This window comes from Dermochelys coriacea, chromosome 2 (assembly GCF_009764565.3).
Source record: "Dermochelys coriacea isolate rDerCor1 chromosome 2, rDerCor1.pri.v4, whole genome shotgun sequence".
NCBI classification, from domain to species: Eukaryota; Metazoa; Chordata; order Testudines; family Dermochelyidae; genus Dermochelys; species Dermochelys coriacea.
The window spans coordinates 250435248-250459376 of NC_050069.1; the positions used below are offsets into that span (position 1 = coordinate 250435248).

At 44.2% G+C, this 24129-nt stretch overlaps 1 protein-coding gene across 2 annotated transcripts in view; it reads left to right on the forward strand.

Moving 5' to 3' along the window:
- Positions 1-24129, forward strand: part of NCAPG2 (non-SMC condensin II complex subunit G2) — a 119460-nt gene that overhangs the window by 75619 nt on the left and 19712 nt on the right. For both annotated transcript variants that reach the window (XM_038391915.2, XM_038391916.2), the window contains exons 17-22: positions 3070-3140; positions 3403-3556; positions 3714-3887; positions 4838-4954; positions 5040-5174; positions 14668-14767. In XM_038391915.2, the coding sequence (XP_038247843.1) occupies positions 3070-3140; positions 3403-3556; positions 3714-3887; positions 4838-4954; positions 5040-5174; positions 14668-14767 (751 nt within the window). The remainder of the gene's footprint in view (positions 1-3069; positions 3141-3402; positions 3557-3713; positions 3888-4837; positions 4955-5039; positions 5175-14667; positions 14768-24129) is intronic.

A 24129-nucleotide genomic window follows, 5' to 3' on the forward strand; every position in this document is an offset into this window, starting at 1 on the left:
CTTTCAATGCAGTTGTCTGCTTTTCCTTAATGTTTTCTGCCATTTCACTTATGGGTCTCTCAGCTGTTCTGGCAGAGATGGGCAGTTTTTATTCTAGATATGATTGTATCTTTATTTGGCAAATCATTGAACAAAATCTCCAAACTGCTGAGAAAAACTTTTTATATATTCCCCATCTGTAAATGGCTTTCCGTTTTTTGCAATGCACTGTGCAATCTTGTAACTTCCTTCTCTAGCTTGATTTTTACTTACACTTAAGCTTTTAAAAACACTCCTTTTGCTTCTCATAGGCTGCTACTGCCTTTTTGATTGATAGTCTTGTCTGCTTCTTCAAGAAAGGTTTTCTCATGCTTCGTTTCAAAATGTCGTCAAACACTTGATGTGCGACAGACAACACTTTCGTAACGGAGAAGCACAAATAGCACGGTCCTTCTTTCCAAATGCATCTGTCCAAGTAGGCTGAAATGATCAGACATTTAGCTTCGCTTTCTTAGTAGCTGCCATTTTGTCAAATGTTCCCTTCAACTCTCAGTGGGGAAAAACAATGGCGATAGAAGGCAGGCATGAGGTCAAATGCAGCGTGGTCTGGTATAAGCCATTTTAAGATGGGGGTGCTGAGCTGCACCTTCTCTTGTCTCCTGTGCAACCCTCACTCTCCCAGGCTGGGGACAGTGGGCCACAGCAGGGAGGCTGCAAAGCACTGATCCAAGGCCAAGAGCAGAGCCCAGGGTGGCCTGCTGGGACTCTAGGCCGGAAAGCAGGCTGAGCAAGGCTGGAGATCCAGACCCCAGCTGGCAGGAGGTCAGCAGCTGGAACCCCAGATCGGCAGCTGAAGTAAGTGGAGCTGGCTGCTAGTACCCCAGACCAGCAGCAGGCAGAGCAGCGTCGGAGGCCTGGACCCTGTTTGGGAGGGGGCCTGAACTCCAACCGGAAGCAAGGTGAGTGGGGCTGCAGCTGGGGACCCCTGATGGCCAGGGGCCAGAAGCCGGAACCCCAGAACTGCGACTGAGCGGCTCAGCCTGCCCCCGCTCTGGAGTTCTGGCCCCCGGCTCCTGCCAGCCTGGGTCTCAGCCTGCTGCCAGCCTGGGGTTCCTTCACCCAGGCCAGCAGCGGGCGCTGAGTGGGACCAGCGGGGGACCTCGGCTGGCAGGAGCTGGCAGCAGAAACCCCAGAGCAGCGGCGGCTCTGCCCACTTCCGCATGCCCTCAAGAATCGGCTCACGTGCCACCTTTGGCACACGTGCCGTAGGTTGCCGACCCCTGCACTAGGTGGATATTGAGGTGTATTACCTACTGCTATCAGTCTCGTGATCTTCATCCTCCTTCTAGAGTATAAACTCACTCCACGAGATTGCTCTCCACTTCCACAGCCTTCCTAAGAAACATTCCAGTTGCAGAAATATGTAGCCACGACTTAGACATGTGCTCGTACATTAGCTGAACATTATGCAGTCTCTCACAACTCAGTGTCCAATGCCATATTTGGCTTCACTGTCTTATCCTCAATTCTAGACTCGACTCTGAAGCCCCACCTCTCCCTTAGAGGTCACCCACAGGGACACTGCTTGAAGGAAAAAAGGTTACTCACCCTGTGCAGTAATTGTGGTTCTTCTAGATGTGTCCCTATGGGTGTTCCACTGCCTGCCTTCCTCCTCTGCTTCAGAGTTCTTTTCAATGAGCTCTGCAATAGAGAAAGAACTGAGGGTATTTTTCCCCGCACAGCACTATATAGCCCTGGTGCAGTGCACGAGATGAAGAGGGAACATGTGTGAGCTGAATGGACACTGCTACCTAAAATCTCCAATTTGAAGCACAGGGGGCGCAAGCGTACCTAGAGTGGGACATCCATAGGGAGACGCATCTTGAAGAACCACAGTTACTGCACAGGGTGAGTAACCTTCTCTCTTAATCAGAGCTGGCTTTGAGCCAAACTCGGACGAGCTTTTCAGCTTTGGCAGTCTCACTGACCTAGTTGTTGACATGCTTTCTGGCACTGATGAAGCGGCGTGGATCTGAAAAGCAGTCTGAACAGAGTCTTAGTTTCAAGAAGAATAGGAACCGGGGCAAGAGGCTCTCTTCTGCCGGAAAAGCAAAACTGTTCTTTTTCTGTGAATGTTACCGTTTTGTTGTTGTTCTTTTTTAAAAAGAGGAAGACACTCTTACTTGTTATCCAGATGGGACTAAACCTATACATAAATTTTCTGTATTATATTTCATGGAGCTAAGTCCAGAGGAGATGCTATCTCTTCAAACACAATTTAAACAGAGAAGATTTTGACATAAAACTGGTAAGATCTTGAAAGCGTCTCTGCCTGGTTTTCAGATGCATGCCACTAGATCCAAAGTAACCTCTAAGTCACTTATTTTTTTTTTTATATTTCAGAGACACCTAGGGGCTCCAATGAGTGCCCTGTTGTGCTAGGTGCTGCACAAATCTATCTAAACAAGGATATTGAAGGCTGCTACTTGATGTTTAATCCCTACATTTAGGAAGCATTACCATTGGCTTTGAATCCAGGTCCCATGCCCAATTTTGGAAAGTAATCGCACAGTCTTTTAACTAGTTCTCAGACCCACCTCTTTGAGGGATGACTGATTAGTTAATCTTCCAACATTAGGGATCTGTGGTGAAAATGGTTAGAGAACAAAGGTTATTTAGTACGAATAAATTGCCACTATAAAGTCACACTCCTCACCCTGTGTATATCCATTTCTTTGGATTCTATTTCTAATACATTGTTTAAATGGAAAGGAATTGGATGGAGTCATGGCCATGCATCTTCATATAAACTTAAAATAAATGTTTTCTTCTGGTAGCAGAGCATGTATGTGGCCACCAAGAGCACATGCACTTCCAAGTATATGAATCTGACAATCCACTCTAAGTACAGTTATGCATTTCTTTTCAATGCTTTTTCTTGTGGTTCTCTAATAGGTATGAAAATTCTGCAGTGACAGAATCCACTCCTCGAAAAACGGTGCTTAGATTCTTGTTGTCTTCTGCGACTATTAGTCAGATGGGTTCAGTCCTTTTTTATAATGTTGGTTATTTTGTTTTTTTTAATCCTAGGATGATCGTTGCATGATTCCATTAGTTATTCTGGCATCTTTCATGCCAGCTTCTGCTATTCCTACATTCAGGTATTATTTCTTTAATGTCAAAATTGAGGTGGGGGTGCTTTGTTGTTCAACTTTAATTTTATGTTTTTATTTGGTATACATTAAAATACCCTCAATGAAGAACATATCAATTCAGGAAAATTGATAATTTAGTAAAATCTGTAGGGCCAATAGGCCTATAAACTGTTTTGTTAATATTTCAGGTATCATATCAGTTCATTTTGTCTGAGTCATTGCTGTGCTAACGAATAAAAACAGCAGCTATATCTGAAATTGTTTTCAGCTGTGGTGTGATCTCTAAATTGAGGAATCTTGAGAAGGGAGCTGATGAAAATAAATACTCCACCCTGATAGACTGCTTGTGTCGCTGGGGACAAGTGGGACACATTATGGAGTTAATCTGTGATTGGATGTCCAATGAGATGACGCCAAGAAAGGTTTGCCAAGAAAACACTGAATTCTACCTCTATGTTGCATTATATAATCTGGTTCTATTTGTCCTTTATAGTAATTATTTATCCTCCAGATTAAAGTTTATTGTAGTATCCTTTGTATCCCGCTGATTAATGGGCTTCTTCTCTCCTCCACATTTAGAGCAATACAGCATCTGAGCGGCGAGTACGTATCCAAGTAACACATGAGTCAAAACCAGAATTAGCACTTGATTATCTAGAATATTTATTGACTCATTCCATGAATCGGGATTGCCTGCTATCTGTCTACAAAAAGAAATTGAACCAGCTTTTGAAAGTACTTGGAGCTGCAAAGGTAATATTTGCAGAATATTGAATGTAAAGCACTATTTAATGTGTCACAGTATCACTACTGAAATTTAGCTTTAACATTTTTTTTCTTCAAAAGTCTCAGTAAGATCCACCACTCCTCCATCCTTTGGATCTTCTGCCATTACACTCATGATGATATGAACTGATGAAATACTTTAATGAAAAGAGTGATCAAAAAGCTATCCATAGTGTTTAGTGGTCTCTTCCTTTCTGAAAGTGTATTGCCTGAACTTGACCAAGCTGTCTTCTGCATATTTGATGCTTTAACAGTTGTGACTAACAATCTCATTCCAGAAATAGTGTCACAGCACAAGACAGTAATACCCTTGAAAATCTATAACTAAGGGTAGCAATAGAAGATAATACTACCAGAAACTCAAAATACAGTTACTCTAAGTAATTAGCCTTCCTTCCAGTGTTACAAAAAGAGAGAAACACTGGCCATCAAAATGTAATGATTGTGTGGACTATTTGTGGGCTGGGTTAGCTGTACCCCTTTATCTGTATCAAATGTAACTATTGTAATTTAAAACTTGCATATCTCTGAACTTTGTGAATAACTAGCAGTTTAGATCATGACTAGAAATAAATTATAGGACTGTAAGACTTAGTCCAAGATTTTCAAAAATCTCTAGTTTTTTTTTTTGTAAGGTGCCTCAAACTTGTCCAATTTGAGACATGTTAAAGGAGCCTGACTTCCAAAGGATAGGTGCAGAGCATTTTTTTGAAAATCAAGCCCCTTTTGAAGTGTAAAGTTTGGCACTCAAAAAACGAAGTGGTCAAAAACACCCCAGTCACTTTCTGAAAATCTTGGCTTTATTGAAAATATATTTGAAGTTGAATTTCAGTCTTTAAGCAAAAGCCAAGTGTAGAACAGGACTTCCTGAAAATATATTTTGTTTTTAAATATAACTATAAGTTATAATATTGCAGGAGATTCTTGGCTCGATTATGAAAGCAACTGGTACAGGGTCTCATAGCTTCAATCAAGCAACTGTCATAAGAGCCTTCACCCTCTACTGCAGATTAAGTATTCATCTTCAGCACAAGGTATTGTTTTTTTAAGGAGGTATTCATGGGGGAAAAAGACAATTATCAAGCTCTGTTTTTATTATTGTTTGTTTTTCTTGCACAGTTTTCTTCTGAAGGAAAAGTTTACCTTTCACATTTGAAGGAGACAGGTGCTTGGATAGAAAGTCATGTTCTACCTTCTATTCTAATGCATGAACAGGAGGAGAATGTTCTTGAAGTTTCTCAGCTAATCATCCAGGTTAGAGGTCTCTTTATAATTACTTCAAATGGAATTGACAGTAGTATTCATTTTTTTACAATTGTTTTTAAATGCTTTATTCATATGATTTTTATGGTTTAGGTACAATAATTGCATCCCACTAGTCCAGTGTCATAGCACTATTTAAAGTTTGGCGCCTACGCCAACTTCCAAACAGTGTGTACATCAACCATACACTTGAGAAGGAGAAATCAAATGCATAACTACAAAATGGGAAATAACTGGGTAGGCAGTAATCCTTCTGAAAGTGATCTGGGGGTATAGTGGAACACAAATTGAATATGAGTCAGCAATGTGATACAGTTGTGGGAAAAAAACTAATATTCTGAGGGTTTATTAACATGAGTGTAATTTATTACCACAGGAGGTAATTATCCCTCTTTACTCAGAACTGGGCGAGGCCTCAGCAGGAGTACTGTGTCCAATTCTGGGTGCCTCACTTTAGGAAAAATATGGACAAATTGGAGAAGGTCCAAAGGAGAGCAACAAAAATTCTAAAAGATTTTGACAATCTGACTTTGAGGATAAAAATACTCAGGGGTGGAGGGCAGGGACAGGATACAGAGGGACATAGACAAATTAGAGGATTGGGCCAAAAGAAATCTGATGAGCTTCAACAAGGACAAGTGAGAGTCCTGCACTTAGGACTGAAGAATCCCATGCACCGCTACAGACTAGGGACCGAATGGCTAGGTAGCAGTTCTGCAGAAAAGGACCTGGGGTTACAGTAGACGAGAAGCTGGATATGAGTCAACAGTGTGCCCTTGTTGCCAAGAAGGCCAATGGCATTTTGGGATGTATAAGTGGGGGCATTGCCAGCAGATCGAGGGACGTGATCATGCCCCTCTATTCGACATTGGTGAGGCCTCATCTGGAGTACTGTATCCAGTTTGGGCCCCACACTACAAGAAGGATGTGGAAAAATTGGAAAACATCCAGCGGAGGGCAACAAAAATGATTAGGGGACTGGAACACATGACTTATGAGGAGAGGCTGAGGGAACTGGGATTGTTTAGTGTGTGGAAGAGAAGAATGGGGAGGGATTTGATAGCTGCTTTCAACTACCTGAAAGGGGGTTCCAAAGAGGATGGATCTAGACTGTTCTCAGTGGTAGCAGATGACAGAACAAGGAGTAATGGTCTCAAGTTGCAGTGGGGGAGTTTAGGTTGGATATTAGGAAAAACTTTTTCACTAGGAGAGTGGTGAAACACTGGAATGCATTACCTAGGGAGGTGGTGGAATCTCCTTCCTTGAAGTTTTTAAGGTCAGGCTTGACAAAGCCCTGACTGGAATGATTTAGTTGGGGATTGCTCCTGCTTTGTTGACCTCCTGAGGTCCCTTCCAACCCTGATATTCTATGATTCTATGACCTGATAAGTCTTGAAATATGTTATTCCTGGGGGAATTCTGCACCAAAAAATTAAAACTTTGTGCACAATATTTTAAAATTCTGCATATTTTATTTGTAAAAATAGTACAATATAATCACACCAGTTTCAGTTATTTTGGTAATTTATTTCAAAATACCTGTCAATAAATATGTCTGTAACAATGCAGACAATGAAAAAAATTCAGGAAATGTTTTTTGACAAATAGATTCCTTACTAGGCATAATATAGAACTCTGAATAATAGTTCATTTAAACTACAATACAGAACCATATTTCCCACACCACTCAGAACCAGTGCAAAGGCTTGGAGAAGTCCAGGGTAATGGAGGAGCTGAGGGAGAGGGAAGTAATTGCTGGGAAGGAGCCTGGGTGTGAACTTGGAGGGTTGTTGGGTGTGAGTGGGAGAAATATGGAAGGGTTTTTTTGGGGGTGGGGTGGGGAGGGATTGTTAGGGAGCCTCCCTCACGCCAACCTTGGCTGACCCCTAGCCTCTCCCATTCAGTTAGGCATATCTGCTCCTGTCCCCATGTGTCCCTCCACCTTCCAATCCTCGTGTCCTCGCATCCCCCACTCAGCCACCTCTCCTCCCCATCCCATGTGTCCCTGCACCCCCTCTCCCATTCCAACACCATGCCCTATGTGTCTCTGTGCCCCCACTCAGCCACCCCCTTTCCCACATGTGGCCCTGCACCTCCTCCCCATCCCCATTTGTCCCTGTGCACCCACTCAGACACTGCCCTTCCCCCATCCCCATGTGGTGCTGCACCCTCTTCTCCCTGTTTCCATGTGGCTCTGCGCCTCCACTCCCATTCAGCCCTAGTCCCAGTCTGCCCTCCCCCAATAGCCCTTAAGAATGGGACACCCCAGCAGTCCCATGTGACTTACACTGTCTGTCCCCTCATATCCTGTCTCCTGACCAGGCCCCACCGGCAGGGTGCTGTCTTCTCCTCCCTATCGGCAGTTGGGGCTGGCCCAGGAGAGGGCTACTCTGTTCTAGCACTACAGCGGCCCCTGATGGGCAAAAAGCATAACTGCAGCAGCTTTCCAGCAGAAATTACTTTCTGCAAAAAATTTTTCGCTTGGCACATGAATTCTGGGCGTGTGCAGTAGCGCAGAATTCCCACAGGAGGAAATGTTAAGGTCTGTTATAAAGGGGACTCTGAACAGTTGTTTTCCATGTCCTCTGAAGGTATGACAAGTAGTAATATGCTTAATCTGTGGCAAGGGAGATCTAGGTTAGATATTCGGAAAAGCTTTCTAACTATAAGGGTAGTTAAGTTCTGCAACAGGTTTGCAAGGGAGGTTGAAGAATCCCCATCACTAGGGACTGTAAGAACAAGTCAGATATGCACCTGTTGTGGATGGTCTAGGTATGCTTGGTCCAGCTTTAGCACGGATGGACTAGATGAACTCTCAAGGTCCCTTCTAGATCTATATTTCTAAGGTTCTATAACCCTTTACCTGGCTATGGAGTTGTGTGCCCTGTATAGCTGAGAGGGAGGATTCGGTTCATGGAAATTTCATGCTTTATTTGTTGGATTTTCTGAAGCACTCATCACCAAAATATCTGTGCACCTCATAATGACCTTATGAGGTAGGGAAGTATTGCAAAACCCAGATCTCATACATCTCAGTACAGTGCTGTAGCTGCTTGAATGATGGGTACTTTATTATGTCATGCCCTATTTTAATTTTTTTTATAGCTCTTTTTTTTTTTTAAACTGCATTCCCTTGTTTAAATGCAGCATCATCATACTGTCGAACACAACAACTGTGAAGGAATACACATATTAGGTATGTGGCCCCCATTACTACAGTACATGAGCGCCTCACCATCTTTAATGTATTTATCCTCACAGTACCCCTATGAGGAAGTGACAGACTTGCCCGCTTTCCTAGAGGAAGTCTGTGAAAGAGAAGAAATTTGAACTTGGGTCTCCAAAGTCTCAGGCTAATGTGCTAACCACTGAACCATCCTTCCTCTCAATCTCTGTTTCACCATCTATTAAATGGGAAAATTTTTGTAAAGGAATATATTCATTCATGTTTGTAGGGAAAAATTATATAAAAAAGCTAAGTGGTAAACATTATTTATACTTACAGAGATGTTGATGACTGCTAGTGAGAGAATACCTTGAAAAGGATTTTTATTCATATTTAATAAGAATGTTCCAGAGCACAAGAATTTGGTCAAGGATTTTAAATATCCTTCTTCTTCATATGTGCACATAGCACATGTCCATTCCACTTCATATGCGTGCACCCAATGCACTGCTGGAGATTTTTTCCTCAGCAGTACCTATCCAGACAGCAAATGCGCCTTCTGCCTCCTCATGCTGGCTGTGTGATGGTATAAAGGGCAGAGCTGCCCCGACCCTCCACAGTTCCTTCTTACTGCCCCTGACAGCTATTGGAGTGTTCTTCCTTGCTAATGCAAGTTTTTCCTTATTCTTAGCATTATATATAATTGGTACTCATTAATAGTTGTAGTTTGAGTAGTAGGATAATTTTTAATATTAGATTTCTACTTTTTTTTTTTTTTTTTTTTTAACTCTGCAGTTCCCGCCTTTTGGGTACCGGTGCCAGGGCATCCTCTGGCTTCACGTCCCATGATGCTTGCATGAAGCCTATGCCAGTTAGTGACCTGCACTCCAGGTGCCTGAAGTACCTAGGAGAAACTCATGTCTGAGACAGGTGCTAAATCTTTAGAGCCTTTAAGCCCAGAACTAAAAAAAATAGGGAGGTCAGACTAAACACCTTCTGATACAGGCAACCCTTTGTCCACCCTCAGAGCCTCCCAATTTGGGGTGTGTAGCAAGCACATCTGCTTCAGTTGGGAGTATTCCCTATGTCTTGGCAGAGTCTCAACACTGGTCTCCTTCTCTGGTACTGAAGAAGCAGAAGATTGAGATCCCTGGGACCAAAACCCAGGAAGAACGCAGAAAAAGCAAATAGAGTGCACTTGGTTGAGGCACACTTCCTGGCACACACAGTGCCTCAGAAGTGGTTCATTGACTCTTACCCCGATGTTGGCCCTGTTGAGAATGATCTTTGTGGCTGCACCATCTAGTTCAATGGTGCAGTCTTCATTGGCTCTACAGCAAAAGGAGTCTGTCCTGGGGCCAGCAACACCTGAGGCATGTGATCTGCTGAGCTTCTCAGTACTGGCTTTGCCAGTGATTCAATAATCTTCATGCCCAGTATTGATAGTCACTTGTTAGGTTTTGCCAGCTACTGGAGTTCAGCACCCAGTACCATGGGCACCTCCAGATACTGTAGTACCTCCTTGTTCAGTGCCATTGAGAGGTAAATGACAGATTTCACCAGTGCTGTTTTTTTCCAGACTTCTGGCACTGACAAGAACCGTACCTCCTTGGTCAGATGATTCTGGTTTATTGTCAGAGTCAGAAGTGGGTTCTTATGTCACAGCTTTGTCGCGTTAGCTATCACTCTTCTCTGAGGAGTTTTCACCCTGGTATCCAGTGGAAGCTCCACATTCACCAGCTGGTAAAGACCTTTGGTCACGAAGAAATTGTGGCCTGGGACCATATCAGTGGCCGTATAGGAACCCTTGCAGGTTTTCTCCTGCCTCCAGATGACTTTGCATCCTCTCCTCTCTATGTTCTCCAGTAGGTGTCAGGATGCTACTACAGGAAGCTGTTCCCAGTACTGGGCTCGGTGCCAAACAAGAGAAATCTGCTCAGATGAATCCCCCCTTGCAAGAATTGGAGGAGATTGCCCCTCAGCCAGCCTTGGCTTTCTCCTTCTCATCACCAGATGATGTAGTTGTGTTGGAGGGCTCCTCGCCTCCACTGCATGATTCTAGAGTCCACCAGGACCTTGTACAGAATGAGGCTTCTGCCACAGATATTCAGGTGTAAGTGGCTCAAGAGGTCTCACAGATAAGTTATTAATTTGGGATCTGTGGGACCTTCTCAAGTGGTGCTCCCAACAAATCAGTCTATTCTGGAGCCTACTGAAGTTCTTTGGCAAATTTCTTCCCTACTACCTATACTGAAAAGAATTGAGTGGAGATATTATGTTCCTTTGCAGGGGTTTTAATGTTTTTATGCCTCCCCCTCCACCCCCTGCTCTCAGGACCTTTGGCGGGCTCAGTTAACAATGAGGGAGAGTGCAGGGTCAGCAAGCACCTACCTCAGAATCAAAGGATGTGAAGAAGCTTGTTGATCTTTTTTGGAAGGAACTTTATTCAGCAGCTGGACTACAGTTCCAAATCACTAATCAGCAAGCTTAGCTGGGGTGTTCTGCTTTTTTCCCTCTGGGACAATGTTTTAAACTTTATGAACAAGTTGCTAGAGGAGGCAAGACAAATTTTCTAGCTTTGATGGACGAGAGGAAAATGGTGACCAGGACCTCGCTTCAGGCAACATTAGTTCTTCTTTAAGTAGTGTCCCTGTGAGTGCTCCATTTTAAGGTGGGAGTGCATCCTGGTGCCATCTATCAGAGATTTATGATAGCAGTGTCTACGTGGGTTGTGTGTGAGCAATAGGCATCTCGTGGTGCCATTGGTGCTGTGTGTAGCATGCACACGACCCGAGCCCTCCAGTTCCTTCTCAACCATTCTCGGCCAAAGACTGAACGAAGGGGCAGTGTTAGCACTTCTCCCTAAAACCATTAAGAAATAGCTTTTAGATAGATATTTAGATAAGTTGTTATAGAGCTAGAATTAGTGTCAGAGTGGGGGGGGGGGGAATCTTGTTAGTTCATTAGACAAACCCTCCCTGAAGGGACGGTTACTAGTTAAAATGCCTGGGTCTCCAGGCTTCAAACAATGTGGCTTCTACCATGATGCCATGCCCATGTCAGACAGACACTCTTTATGCATACACTGCCTGGATGAGGGGCATATTCCCCAGAAATGCCCCCACTGCAGCAACCTGAAAGCTGGAGCCCAACAGGACAGGGATCTCCGGCTTAAAATGATCTTAATGGAGAAGTTCCTCCAGCCTGAGGCAGACAAGCAAACAGCCTCTCCAGGCAAACCTCAACTACAGTAGTGGTAAAAATCAAGCAGGCTCATGCTCAAGTGATACTCAAGTAGCACCAGTGTGGCCTTGCCAACATTCATTCTGCTGAACCTCTCAACCAGTGATCAGTTGACATTGCTAGTGGACCCAGATCTCACAAGACCTGTTACCCGCACAATCTAGGGCACCCCACCTTTACCCTACCATGGGCTCAAGGAGTAACCCAGTTAATTTAGGCACCCAACCCTTTCCTGTCCTAGTTCAGGGGACCAAGGGTGTAACCTGTGGGTTTGTGGGACCTTTTACCAGTGAAAGAGCCTTGCACAGTAATATCCTTGATCAATTGTTAATAAATATAGGTTAACAGAATACACATGCTAAGCATATAATGCTCACCACTCCCAACAGGGCTGACAAACTTTTCTTGATGGCCAGTCAGGATCAGGTCATCTGGGGCTCCAGCTTCTGAACAGTGTGGTCAGCAGGGTGTGATGGTTTTGGAAGCTCTGACCTTGGGCTATGTTCTGGAGTTCGGTTCCAAATAACTTCCCGTTGGCTCATAGTTTATATAGTTAAAACTTGGGTCCTACTTAGCAATCCCTTAACTAATCATTTTAAACTGAAGTACTATAAAACAGTATTTTTCACAAATCCTAGCCTATTACCTAAAAGTTCATTTGTTTTTGTCAAAATGTAAATTAAAGAACACACAGTGATAACTATAGGTAAACAAATGGAAGTATTACAAATTTAAAAATAGACAAAAGCAATAAATGGTATCTTTTCAACTGAAACTGCTACGTGGTTTTGCCAGATAGTGTTATATCTTTACACATATCTTTACACATCTTAAGATTTGTCTGTCTGGTCACTATTTGTGTTACTAGGGCAGAAATCCTTCATAACAACCCAATATTATATTATTTTGGTTCAGTTTAGATGGGATATGACTCCTAGCTTCTTAGCTCATAGCTGCTGCTGTCCTACTATAGCAACTGCTGCTGCTTACTGCAGAAGGGCCTTGGCCTACAGAACATGGTCTCCATAACCCGGAGACCCTTCACCTCACAGCCTAGATGATCCATGGTTAACCCCTCAGGAGGAAATATGTTCAAAGGAGGTACAAAATGTCCTCTTAAATAATAGAAAATCTTCTAATAGGTATACTTGCCTGGTCAAGTAGATGAGATTCTCCGTCTAGTCCCAGCAGAAAGGCCTTCACTCAATCCGAGCTCCAATACAACATGTGCTAGACTATTTGTTATAAATGAAACCGCAAGCCTTGTCATTAGTTCCACTAGGGTTCACCTAGCAGCTATCTTGGCTTTTCACCTTCCAATTGATCAGTCACTTTTCTCCAATCCCATGTTGCTCAGGTTTTTGAAGGGTTTGAACAGGTTGTATCTCCAAGTAGAGAGGCTCCTGTTCCCCCTAGGGTTTTGAAATAGGTTTTAACAAAACTAATGGGTCTATCCTTTGAACCGCTGGCTACCTGTTCATTGCTCCAAGTCTCCCTGAAAGTAGCATTTTGGGTGGTAGTCATCTCAGCCAGGAGAGTGGGTAAATTAAGCATTCTGGTGTCTGATGTATACAGAGGGTCAATCAGGCAATATATTTACCAAATTCACCAACATGCTCACAAGGGGGAGGGTGTTAGTGTTTTACTTAGACAGGACTAAACTGTTAGATCGTCCTCGCAGTTGTTCGTGGCAATTGCAAACAAAATGAAGGGCCTTCTCGTTTGTTCTCAAAGAGTCTTGTCCTGGATTCCTTCCTGTATCCATTTGTGCTATGTCATGGTTACTGTAACTCCACCGAATAGGATGATAGCACATTCAACCCCATCGCAGGCAGCCTCTGCAGCCTTTTTAGCCCATGTGCCTATTCTGGATGTTTGACGAGCTGCAGTTTGGTCTACAGTACATACATTTGCCTCTCATTCCATCTCCCAACAGTCTACAGATGATGCCAGATTTGGATTGTGTGGTCCTTCAATTGCTGTTCAGGTAGACTCCAATCCGACCTCCAGATCAAACTGCTTGTGAATCACCTGAAGTGGAATGGACGTGCTATCACTCAAAGAAGAAATGGCTACTAACTTATTCTGTAACTGTTCTTCGAGTTGTTTCGCACATGTCCATTCCATGACCTACCCTCCTTCCCCTCTGTATTGGAGTCCGTCGAGTAAGAAGGAACTGGGGGATCAGGGAAAAATCTCTGAGAACAGCGCACTGGGTGCGCGCACCTCTGAAGTGGAATGGACATGTGCAACACAACTTTAAGAATAACAGATACAGAACAGGCTAGTAACCTTTTGTCTAATAATAGGGGTTTTAAAAAAGTGAAATTACCAATGGATCCAATTGGTCATGACTTCGGGTATCCCAAATTTATCCATTCCATAATGCAAAATTACACCTTCATCTTCTGAGAGCACCAGGGTGTGCCTAAGCAAAATTGGTAAGTGGATGCAGGCTTTGTTACTCTTCTGAGATATTATGGGATATTCTCCTAATGAAAAAGCTGACAGAGAGAGGAATAGTGGGGTTTTTAATATAAATCTGACTGTTTCTGGACTATGAGAGAGACAAAAGAAAGACTTGGGGAATGCATACATTTTGTGCTACTGTAAAACTTTTACAGTCTTTAGCTTCTGTTTTAGTGCTCTTGTTCTCTCTAATTATTAGATGTTAACTTCCGCTCCTATATATGCTATATATTACATTTTTTTCTTTGTATTTACTCAGGGCAGATCTACACTTAAAATGCTTCTTCCATCAGCATAGTTAATCCACCTCCATGAGAGCTGTTAGCCATGTTAACAGGAGAAGACCTGTTGACATAGTGCTCTCAACACGGAGTTACGCTGGCATAACTGCGTTGCTCAGGGGTGTGGATTTTTCACACCCTTGAGCAACATGGTTTTACCGATATAAGTTTATAGTGTAGACCGGCCTCAGTCTGAAAAATATTAAATACAAATGTTTTTTAAAATTCCTAACTTGATTTGCTGTTTTTATTATTTTTAGCAAATACTAAAGTATTGCTCTTAAATATAATCTAGGGTTAATGCATTTTTCCTTCTCTTGTCTAGGTATATCTGACAGTGTGTAAGGATGCTATAATGGTTGGCCTTGGAGATTCAGAGTTTCAAGCACACCTTTTAGATGTTACTCTTTCAATTATGCGAACAGGTACACTCTAATAACGTTTGTGGTACTCTCTTCTTCCCCTATGCTGCTGTAAGGGGTGTTTTTTTCTCATATACTCTCTCCCTCTCCCAGAGACTCCTGGTTGCTTTAAGGAGAAGAGATAGGGAATACATTTCTGCTACATTAGCATAGCCTCTGCCTCTGCTTTGGATCTTCTTCCCCCATGAATAAACTCCAGTGTGTGCCTCTGCTGATGTTCGTAGCTTCTGCTAGCAGCAATAGTGTGAATCAATGTGACATGATTCTTGAGTTTCTTCTTAGAGTGCTTGCTCATGTCGATTCCATTCTAGGTATGTGCACCCACACATTCACAGTTGTTGAAGACTTTTTCAGCAGTATCCATTGGGCCGGCTGTGGTGCCCTCTGGAGTGCCATGCTCATGCGGCAGTATATCAGGTGCCGGCGGCCCTACGCCCTCTCAGTTCCTTCTTACCGCATGTGACGGTTGTTTGGAGCGCCTGGTCTTGCTTAGAAAGAGCATTAGCAGTTATTCACTGTTCAGATCATTCTCCTTTGTTATTGAGTCAGCGATTAGTTAGCTGTTTCAGTAGTAGTTTAGTAGTTAGTCTCAGATGGGAGTTTGTCCTGGAGCAGGACATGCCCCGCTCCCCTGGCTTCAAGCCATGTTCTGAGTGCAGCTGGTTGATCCCCAGGCACTTCAGACAACTCTCATGGGAGTTGCTGATGGGCAAGTCCCATAGAAAAGACAAGTACTGGAGCTTCAAAAACTTTCATTCCCAAACTCAAAAAGAGCGAGACATTCGATTAAGGACCCTCCTCATGGAGGCTGCTCTGCACCCGGCATCAGAGCCCCCACATTCGGACTCGGACTCCACGTCCAGTACTTCAGCGTCAGCACGCAATGCGCCACTAGCACCAGGATCTGCCCAACACCATTCCCCCTCACTGGTACCAAAGAAGCAGTCTAAGTCGTCTGGTCGGCAGGCACCACACAAGGGAACTTTGGGCAAAGAACCCAAGTTAGGTCTCGTGCCCGCAACAGAGGCTCTTGGTCTGACACAGCGGTACCCCCCATAGCCGAGCCTGAGACGGGCACGGTAGCCAAAGAATAGTTAGGCCGACCGGCACCGCAGATGCCTGGCCACATGGTAGATCCCAACAAGACATCAGCTTAGATGACCACCCCAGTGATGGGACCGCCTCTAAAGGCAGTGGAACACCCCCAGACTGCAGGCGTTGTTCCCTTTCGCCATGGCCGAGGACTCCAGTGCCACAACCCCGATTTCCGGCCAGAAGGTGCAGATCTCTGACACCACGGTCTCCGCCTACAAGACATGGAACTCAAGAGTAGTGACGCTGATCCCCATACTTTCGGTAGCGACGGTCTTCCTGCCGGAGATCGCCATGGCACTGGTCATAGATTCGTAGATACTAAGGTCAGAAGGGACCATTCTGATCATCTAGTCCAACCTCCTGTACAACGCAGGCCACAGAATCTCACCCACCCACTCCTACGAAAAACCTCACCTATGTCTGAGCTATTGAAGTCCTCAAATCGTGGTTTAAAGACTTCAAGGAGCAGAGAAGCCTCCCTCAAGTGACCCGTGCCCCATGCTACAGAGGAAGGCGAAAAACCTCCAGGGCCTCTTCCAATCTGCCCTGGAGGAAAATTCCTTCCTGACCCCAAATATGGCCATCAGCTAAACCCTGAGCATATGGACAAGATTCACCAGCCAGATACTACAGAAAATTCTTCCTGGGTAACTCAGATCCCATCCATCTTATATCCCATCTCAGGGGATTAGGCCTATTTACCCTGAATATTTAAAGATCAATTAATTACCAAAATCCCATTATCCCATCATACCATCTCCTCCATAAACTTATCAAGTTTAATCTTAAAGCCAGATAGATCTTTTGCCCCCACTGCTTCCCTTGGAAGGCTATTCCAAAACTTCACTCCTCTGATGGTGTTAGAAACCTTCGTCTAATTTCAAGTCTAAACTTCCTGGTGGCCAGTTTATACCCCTTTGTTCTTGTGTCCACATTGGTGCTGAGCTTAAATAATTCCTCTCTCCTGCATTTATCCCTCCGATATATTTATAGAGAGCAATCATATCTCCCCTCAACCTTCTTTTAGTTAGGCTAAACAAGCCAAGCTCCTTGAGTCTCCTTTCATAAGACAAGTATTCCATTCCTCGGATCAACCTAGTAGCCCTTCTCTGTACCTGCTCCAGTTTGAATTCATCCTTTTTAAACATGGGAGACCAGAACTGCACACAGTATTCGAGGTGAGGTCTCACCAGTGCCTTGTATAATGGTATTAAAACCTCCTTATCCCTACTGGAAATGCCTCTCCTGATGCATCCCAAAACCGCATTAGCTTTTTTCACAGCCATATCACATTGGCAGCTCATAGTCATCCTATGATCAACCAATACTCCAAGGTCCTTCTCGTCTTCCGTTACTTCTAATTGATGCGTCCTCAGCTTATAACTAAAATTCTTGTTATTAATCCCTAAATGCATAACGTTACACTTCTCACTATTAAATTTCATCCTATTACTATTACTCCAGTTTACAAGGTCATCCAGATCCTCCTGTATAATATTCCGATCCTTCTCTGAATTGGCAATACCTCCCAGCTTTGTATCATCTGCAAACTTTATTAGCACCTCCCTCCAGCCTGACAGTTCGCCTTTCAGTAGGACCCGTTGTAGTCTCCCCTTTAACCAATTCCTTATCCACCTTTTGATGTTCATATTGATCCACATCTTTTCCAATTTAACTAATAATTCCCCATGTGGCACGGTATCAAACACCTTACTGAAATCTAGGTAAATTAGATCCATTGCATTTCTTTTATCTAAAAAATCTGTTACTTTCTCAAAGAAGGAGATCAGGTTGGTTTGGCACGATCTACCTTTTGTAAAACCATGTTGTATTTTGTCCCATTTACCGTTGACTTCAATGTCCTTAACTAATTTCTCCTTCAAAAATTTTTCTAGGACCTTGCATACTACAGATGTCAAACTAACTGGCCTGTAGTTACCCGGATCACTTTTTTTTCCTTTCTTAAAAATAGGAACTATATTAGCAATTCTCCAATCATTCGGTACAACTCCTGAGTTTACAGATTCATTAAAAATTCTTGCTAATGGGCTTGCAATTTCAGGTGCCAATTCCTTTAATATTCTTGGATGAAGATTATCTGGGCCCCCCAATTTAGTCCCATTAAGCTGTTTCAGTTTCGCTTCTACCTCAGATATGGTAATATCTACCTTCATATCCTCATTCGCATTTGTCATGCTACCATTATCCCCAAGATCCTCTTTAGCCTTATTAAAGACTGAGGCAAAGTATTTATTTGTTTAGATATTGGGCCATGCCTAGATTATCTTTAACCTCCGCTCCATCCTCAGTGTTTAGCAGCCCCACTTCTTCTTTCTTAGTTTTCTTCTTATTTATATGGCTATAGAACCTTTTACTATTGGTTTTAATTCCCTTTGCAAGGTCCAACTCTACTCGACTTTTAGCCTGTCTCACTTTATCCCTACATATTCTGACCTCAATAAGGTAGCTTTCCTTGCTGATCCCTCCCATCTTCCACTCCCTGTATGCTTTCTGCGTCTTCTTAATCACCTCTCTAAGATGCTTGCTCATCCAGCTCGGTCTACATCTCCTGCCTATGAATTTTTTCCCCTTTCTTGGGATACAGGCTTCCGATAGCTTCTGCAGCTTTGATTTAAAGTAATCCCAGGCCTCCTTTACCTTTAGATCCATAAATTCTTCAGTCCAATCCACTTCCCTAACTAATTTCCTTAATTTTTGAAAGTCAGCCCTTTTGAAATCAAAAACTCTAGTTGCAGATTTATTTTTGTTAATCCTTCCATTCAGTTTGAATTGAATTAGCTCATGATCACTTGAACCAAGATTATCCCCTACAACCATTTCTTCTATGAGGTCCTCGCTACTCACCAAAATTAAATCTAAAATGGCATCCCCTCTAGTGGGTTCAGCAACTACTTGATGAAGGAATCCATCAGCTATCGCATCTAGGAAAATCTGAGCCCTATTATTATTAATAGCACCGGTCCTCCAGTGTATATCTGGGAAGTTAGTCTCCCATGATCACGCAGATTCCATTAGTATTTACTTTATTAAAAACATTAAAAGGGCTCTATCCATATCCAAATTAGATCCCGGAGGTCTATAGCACACCCCGAGCACTATCGTAGGAGAGGCTCTACTAGTTATCTTCCCCAATGTAATTTTTGCCCAGACACTCTGTCTTCTCCATTGCATCGCTTCTTATTTCTTTACATTCTACCTCATCATTGATATACAATGCTACTCCACCACCTTTACCTTTGTTTCTGTCTTTCCTAAACAGCACATACCCTTCAATACCTGTAGTCCAGTCATGACTACTATTCCACAATGTTTCTGTTATCCCTATAATATCTGGTTTCACTTCCTGCACCAGTAGCTCTAGTTCCTCCATTTTGTTACCTAGGCTCCTCTCATTGGTGTATAAACATCTTAATTTTTGCTGTTTGGCCTCACTCACATTTTGTACCCTATTAGGCACAGTCGTTCTACAGCCAGTATAACCTATTAGACTAGTATCCACACCGCCCTCGCTCCTTATATACCTTCTCCTACCCACAGCTGTATCCGTTCTTACTTCGTCGTCTTCCCTCTCAATGCTAAAATCTGCCGTGGAGATTTCCTGGACATCTCCCATCCATCTCCCCCTAATTCCTAGTTTAAAACTCTCTTTATCAGTTGTGCCAGCCTCCATCCTAGAAGTCTATTTCCTTCCCTACTCAGATGAACTCCATCCTGAGAGAACTGTCCTCTGTCCATGAATGTCTCCCAGTGGCCATACATCCCAAAGCCCTCCTTATAGCACCACTGCCTAAGCCATCTGTTGACAGTCATAATCTTGTCACACCTTTGTTACCCTTCTCTAGGAACAAGCAGGATCCCGCTAAAGATCACCTGAGCCTCAATTTCCTTAAGCGTCTTCCCCAGCCTAGCATAGTCTCCCTTAATACTTTCAAGCGAGAATCTAGCCGTATCATTTGTTCCCTCATGAAGGATAATTAGGGGATTCTTTCCCGCTCCCTTTAGGATTCTTTTCAACCTCAGGTCTACATCCCGTATCTTAGCACCCGGAAGACAGCACACCATCCTATTCTCTGGATCAGCTCTAGTTACAGGCCTGTCTGTTCTTCTCAATAAAGAGTCCCCGATCACATAGACCTGCCTTTTCCTGATGACAGTGCTATTCTCCAGTCTCTCCCCTGTTCCCTCTGGCTGCAAGTTCTTTCCATTCCTATTTTCCCTTATAATCCTCTTCAACCCATCCTGTATCCTCCTGGGGCTCATATTTGGTGTAGTCTCCCTTGACTCTTCCTTTTTCTGCTCAGAGAATTTCCTCCTGGGTCACTGCTTGCATTCACTTTTGCTATGATCAAGCAAAAGGGCCGCCCCTGGCAATTGTCACCAACCAGTCTACCAGGGCGCAGGCCTCTTAGGTAGTCTTTTTGGCCCAAGTGCCTATTCAGGGCATCTGTAGGGCGGCCACCTGGTCGTTGGTCCTTACCTTCATGTCCCACTATGTATTTACCCAGCAGGCCCAGGACAATGCTGGCTTTGGTAGAGCAGTACTGCAAGCTGTCAAGTGGTGAACTGAATCCACCTCCATAGATACTGCTTGTGAGACACCTTGAATGGAATCGACATGAGCAAGCAGTCGAAGAAGAAAAAAAGGGTTACCTGCCTTTCATAACTGTTGTTCTTCAAGATGTGTTGCTCATGTCCATTCCATTACTCGCCCTCCGACCCTTCTGTCGGAGTTGCTGGCAAGAAGGAACCGAGAGGGCTATAGGGCCAGTGGCGGCTGATATACTGCCGCATGAGTGCAGCGCCACAGCCGGCCCTATGGATACTGCTAAGGCAAAAGTCTCTGACAACTGTGCACATTGGCACGCATACACCTAGAATGGAATGGACATGAGCAACACATCTCGAAGAAGAACAGTTATGAAATGTAGGTAACCATTTTTTCTCTGTTGTTCACAGGTTTCTGAATAGCAGCAGTGTTTTTTTACTTACTTACAGCTGGATCAAACTGTCATTGGAGTTGTCTATCTCTAGGCTCCAGGAGACAACTCTGTCATATCTAGTATTCAGTTTGCATTTGGAAAATGAGACTAACTGAAGTAATCAGGCTAATATTTCTGACACAACTCAGTAAACTAACTGGTCTCTTACATTTCTTCAATCATACAGGATTTTGTGTGAACTCCCACTTAAATAGAGGAGGGAGGCGACTTACTCTGCTATCTCTGTCTTGATCTTTCCTTTGGATGTTTTGAAATGGTTAATACAACTTTTTACAATATGTAGAGAGAATTTTACAAACGCTGTTATAAAATGAAAAACAGAGTCCCTAAAGTCATAGAATCATAGAATCATAGAATATCAGGGTTGGAAGGGACCCCAGAAGGTCATCTAGTCCAACCCCCTGCTCAAAGCAGGACCAAGTCCCAGTTAAATCATCCTAGCCAGGGCTTTGTCAAGCCTGACCTTAAAAACCTCTAAGGAAGGAGATTCTACCACCTCCCTAGGTAACGCATTCCAGTGTTTCACCACCCTCTTAGTGAAAAAGTTTTTCCTAATATCCAATCTAAACCTCCCCCATTGCAACTTGAGACCATTACTCCTCGTTCTGTCATCTGCTACCATTGAGAACAGTCTAGAGCCATCCTCTTTGAAACCCCCTTTCAGGTAGTTGAAAGCAGCTATCAAATCCCCCCTCATTCTTCTCTTCTGCAGACTAAACAATCCCAGCTCCCTCAGCCTCTCCTCGTAAGTCATGTGCTCTAGACCCCTAATCATTTTTGTTGCCCTTCGCTGTACTCTTTCCAATTTATCCACATCCTTCTTGTAGTGTGGGGCCCAAAACTGGACACAGTACTCCAGATGAGGCCTCACCAGTGTCGAATAGAGGGGAACGATCACGTCCCTCGATCTGCTCGCTATGCCCCTACTTATACATCCCAAAATGCCATTGGCCTTCTTGGCAACAAGGGCACACTGCTGACTCATATCCAGCTTCTCGTCCACTGTCACCCCTAGGTCCTTTTCCGCAGAACTGCTGCCGAGCCATTCGGTCCCTAGTCTGTAGCGGTGCATTGGATTCTTCCATCCTAAGTGCAGGACCCTGCACTTATCCTTATTGAACCTCATTAGATTTCTTTTGGCCCAATCCTCCAATTTGTCTAGGTCCTTCTGTATCCTATCCCTCCCCTCCAGCGTATCTACCACTCCTCCCAGTTTAGTATCATCCGCAAATTTGCTGAGAGTGCAATCCACACCATCCTCCAGATCATTTATGAAGATATTGAACAAAACGGGCCCCAGGACCGACCCCTGGGGCACTCCACTTGACACCGGCTGCCAACTAGACATGGAGCCATTGATCACTACCCGTTGAGCCCGACAATCTAGCCAGCTTTCTACCCACCTTATAGTGCATTCATCCAGCCCATACTTCCTTAACTTGCTGACAAGAATGCTGTGGGAGACCGTGTCAAAAGCTTTGCTAAAGTCAAGAAACAATACATCCACTGCTTTCCCTTCATCCACAGAACCAGTAATCTCATCATAAAAGGCGATTAGATTAGTCAGGCATGACCTTCCCTTGGTGAATCCATGCTGACTGTTCCTGATCACTTTCCTCTCCTCTAAGTGCTTCAGGATTGATTCTTTGAGGACCTGCTCCATGATTTTTCCAGGGACTGAGGTCCCAAGAACTCCTCTGAAATCCACTTTTTCCTTCTACTACATAATTTCCTTTATTAAAATATATTTTTTATTAATTCAACTTCAATTCTTCTTGAAAGCAAAGTAGCAGCTCTCAATGTGCAAAAGAGCTATTTTACAGGGTGGGAAAGGGAACAAGTCCATAGGCACGTTTATTTGAAAACAATTGAACTTTTTCGTGTCTGGATCCCGTGTTCCTGCATGGCTTTGCAATTTAACTGTTACAGTAACTGCTCACTTAAAGTCGTCCCAGTTAACGTTGTTTCGTTGCTGATCAGTTAGGGAACATGCTCGTTTAAAGGTGCACAATGCTCCCTTATAACATTGTTTGGCAGCCACCTGCTTTGTCCACTGCTTGCAGGAAGAGCAGCCCGTTGCAGCTAGTTGGTGGGGGCTTGGAACCAGGGTAGACTGGCAGCCCTCCTATCAGCTCCCCGCTCCCCCAAGTTCCCTGTGCAACAGCCTCCCAGCAGGCTATCAATTGCTGGCAGTTCAGCTGTCCCTCCCTCCACTGCCATGTGCTGCTCCTGCCCTCTGCCTTGGAGCAGCTCCTCAGAGCCTCCTGCTTGCTGTGCGGGGAGGGGTGAAGAGAGGGGCTAATGTCAGGGTGTCAGGCCCCTACTTCTGCCCTCTGCTTACCCTTACACCATGTAGAGCAGGGTGGGGACACAACAGGGCTCAGGACGGAGGAAGCTTGCTGTCCGCAGCTGCAGTCTCAACTTCCTGATCTTTTTAAAAGCAATGTACTTAGAGTGGTGTCAGCGTACTTAAAGGGGCAATGCGCATCTCTCTCTCTCTCCCCCCCACACACAGGGTGTGTGTCTCTGTCTCTATCTGCCATGCTGTTCCCCCTCCCTCCATTTGTGCTGCCTTGTAGAGTATGAGGCTACATTAACAATGTGTTAACCCTTGAGGGCTCAGCTGAATGCTAGTTTATCATTTAGCAGTAAGGCATTCCCTGGGAAATATCCCACCCTCTAACTTCACCACCTCAGATAAGTTCCTCCTCTGCCTTGGTGGGTCCTCCGCTTATTGGCAGATTTTCTCGTCTCAGAGGTTCATGCCAGCCCTCAGTTTGGCCACTTTCATGACTTAAATCTGCCATTCACTCAGTCAGCCTCATCACTGGCCAGTATGGGAAAGGAAGAAGAACAATCCCCACAGTCTCTGCTGATCCACCTAGTGGATCGGGGAACAGGCCAGAGACCTTCCCCTCTGGTGGAACCCATAATCCAGTTCAACTCCTCCAGTATCAAGTAGGGAGTTGGAGGGATGGGGAGAACCTGGGCCCGCCCTCTACTCCGGGTTCCAGCCCAGGGCCCTGTGGATTGCAGCTGTCTACAGAGGCTCCTTTAACAGCTGTGTGACAGCTACAACTCCCTGGGCTACTTCCCCATGGCCTCCTCCCAACACCTTCTTTATTCTCACCACAGGACCTTCTTCCTGATGTCTGATAATACTTGTACTTTTCAGTCTTCCAGTAGTACGCCTTTTCATTCTCAGCTTCTTGCTCCTCTTGCTTCCAGCTCCTCACATGCACCACAAAC